Source organism: Eurypyga helias, unplaced genomic scaffold, assembly GCF_000690775.1.
Source record: "Eurypyga helias isolate BGI_N326 unplaced genomic scaffold, ASM69077v1 scaffold4299, whole genome shotgun sequence".
NCBI lineage: Eukaryota > Metazoa > Chordata > Aves > Eurypygiformes > Eurypygidae > Eurypyga > Eurypyga helias.
This window is the reverse complement of record NW_010273802.1, coordinates 12702-13872: the sequence shown is the minus strand read 5'-3', so window position 1 is coordinate 13872 and position 1171 is coordinate 12702. Positions and strand designations below refer to the sequence as shown.

General features: G+C 55.9%; 1 protein-coding gene across 1 annotated transcript in view; it reads right to left on the bottom strand.

Annotated features, from left to right (window-relative positions):
- Window positions 1-359: 359 nt before the first annotated feature.
- Window positions 360-1171, bottom strand: part of HADHB (hydroxyacyl-CoA dehydrogenase/3-ketoacyl-CoA thiolase/enoyl-CoA hydratase (trifunctional protein), beta subunit) — a gene marked incomplete at its 3' end in the record, with an annotated part of 12264 nt that continues 11452 nt past the window's right edge. The window contains exons 10-12 of the mRNA XM_010159603.1: window positions 997-1076; window positions 861-908; window positions 360-447 (exon numbers count right to left, since the gene is read on the bottom strand). Of these exons, the coding sequence (XP_010157905.1) occupies window positions 360-447; window positions 861-908; window positions 997-1076 (216 nt within the window). The remainder of the gene's footprint in view (window positions 448-860; window positions 909-996; window positions 1077-1171) is intronic.

Genomic DNA, 1171 nt, shown 5'->3' with positions numbered 1-1171 from the left:
GGGGTGGCACTGGGGGGGCTTTCAGGTCTCTTCCCGCCCAAACCCTTCTGGCGTTCTATGCTGGTTTCTCTCATACAAGATCTTGGGAAAGTAAGATTATTGTTTTTACTTATTGTTTCTGAAGAATCCACATTCCTTTGGTGACTTTAGGCAACATCAGCCACTCTGAGCATGGATTGCGTTAACGTTGAAATGATCTCCACTCACAACACACACAGCACGTGTACTTAGACGCAAACGTGGAGTTACACCTCCCTGCACTTAGCGAAGCTCTGAACAAGAGCTGTCACCGACAGGAAGACGGGTGTCCACGGAACGGCTCTGCACGTTAGAGGCCCCTCAGCCTTCGGAGTACTCACAGCAAAAGCTTCGTGGAACTCAAACACGTCGATATCAGCCATGGTCAGACCGGCCTTCTCTAGCACTTTGGGAGTAGCGTAGGTTGGGCTGAGGGAGAGTTAAGAAACACAAGTTTTGCATGAGTATCCTTCCTCCCATCCTCCTCCCCTTCTTCCACAGCGACCCACGTCCCGTTCCTCCTCCATAGGGTGCGTGGCACAACTCTCAGCTCGTCCCACTCCAACTGAAACCCAACCCCAGGGAACTACTGCTGGTACCAACACGCCGGGATGGCCCCCAGCAAATCAGGGTGAGTTTTTCCACCACTGCTGCCCTCCCACGTCAGCCACCTCTCCCTGCTGAGTCACACCTCGCACCCCGGCTCTCGCACCTCCGCGAGAAGGCCTGAAGTGGTGCGATATCCCGGGAGGTACTTCCCAAAAAAACGAACATGTAAAGGCAAGTCAAGGCTGTTGTGCCACACAGACTGTCAGGGGATGCTCCTCATCATTGCCACCTACCCCAGCAGCAGCTGGTCCTTTGGATCCTGGGACACATACACAAAGTCCCTGCGCAGGAGAAACGCTGTCAGTAATGGGAAGAGCAGAGGGAAGCGAGCGCAGGCTCCCACGGCCACGCGGAGCAGCCCTGTTTTACCTCAGGTAGGCCTTCGGTTTGTACCCCATTGCCAGAGCCTTCTCCTCGGACATGAGCAGAATTGCCGAGGCGCCGTCTGTCTGGAAGAGGCAGAGAAACCAGTGAGGTGATGGCCCGAGGAGCAGGAACACGCTGCGCACGGCGACAGCCCGACCGATGGCCACCCCGCAGAGCG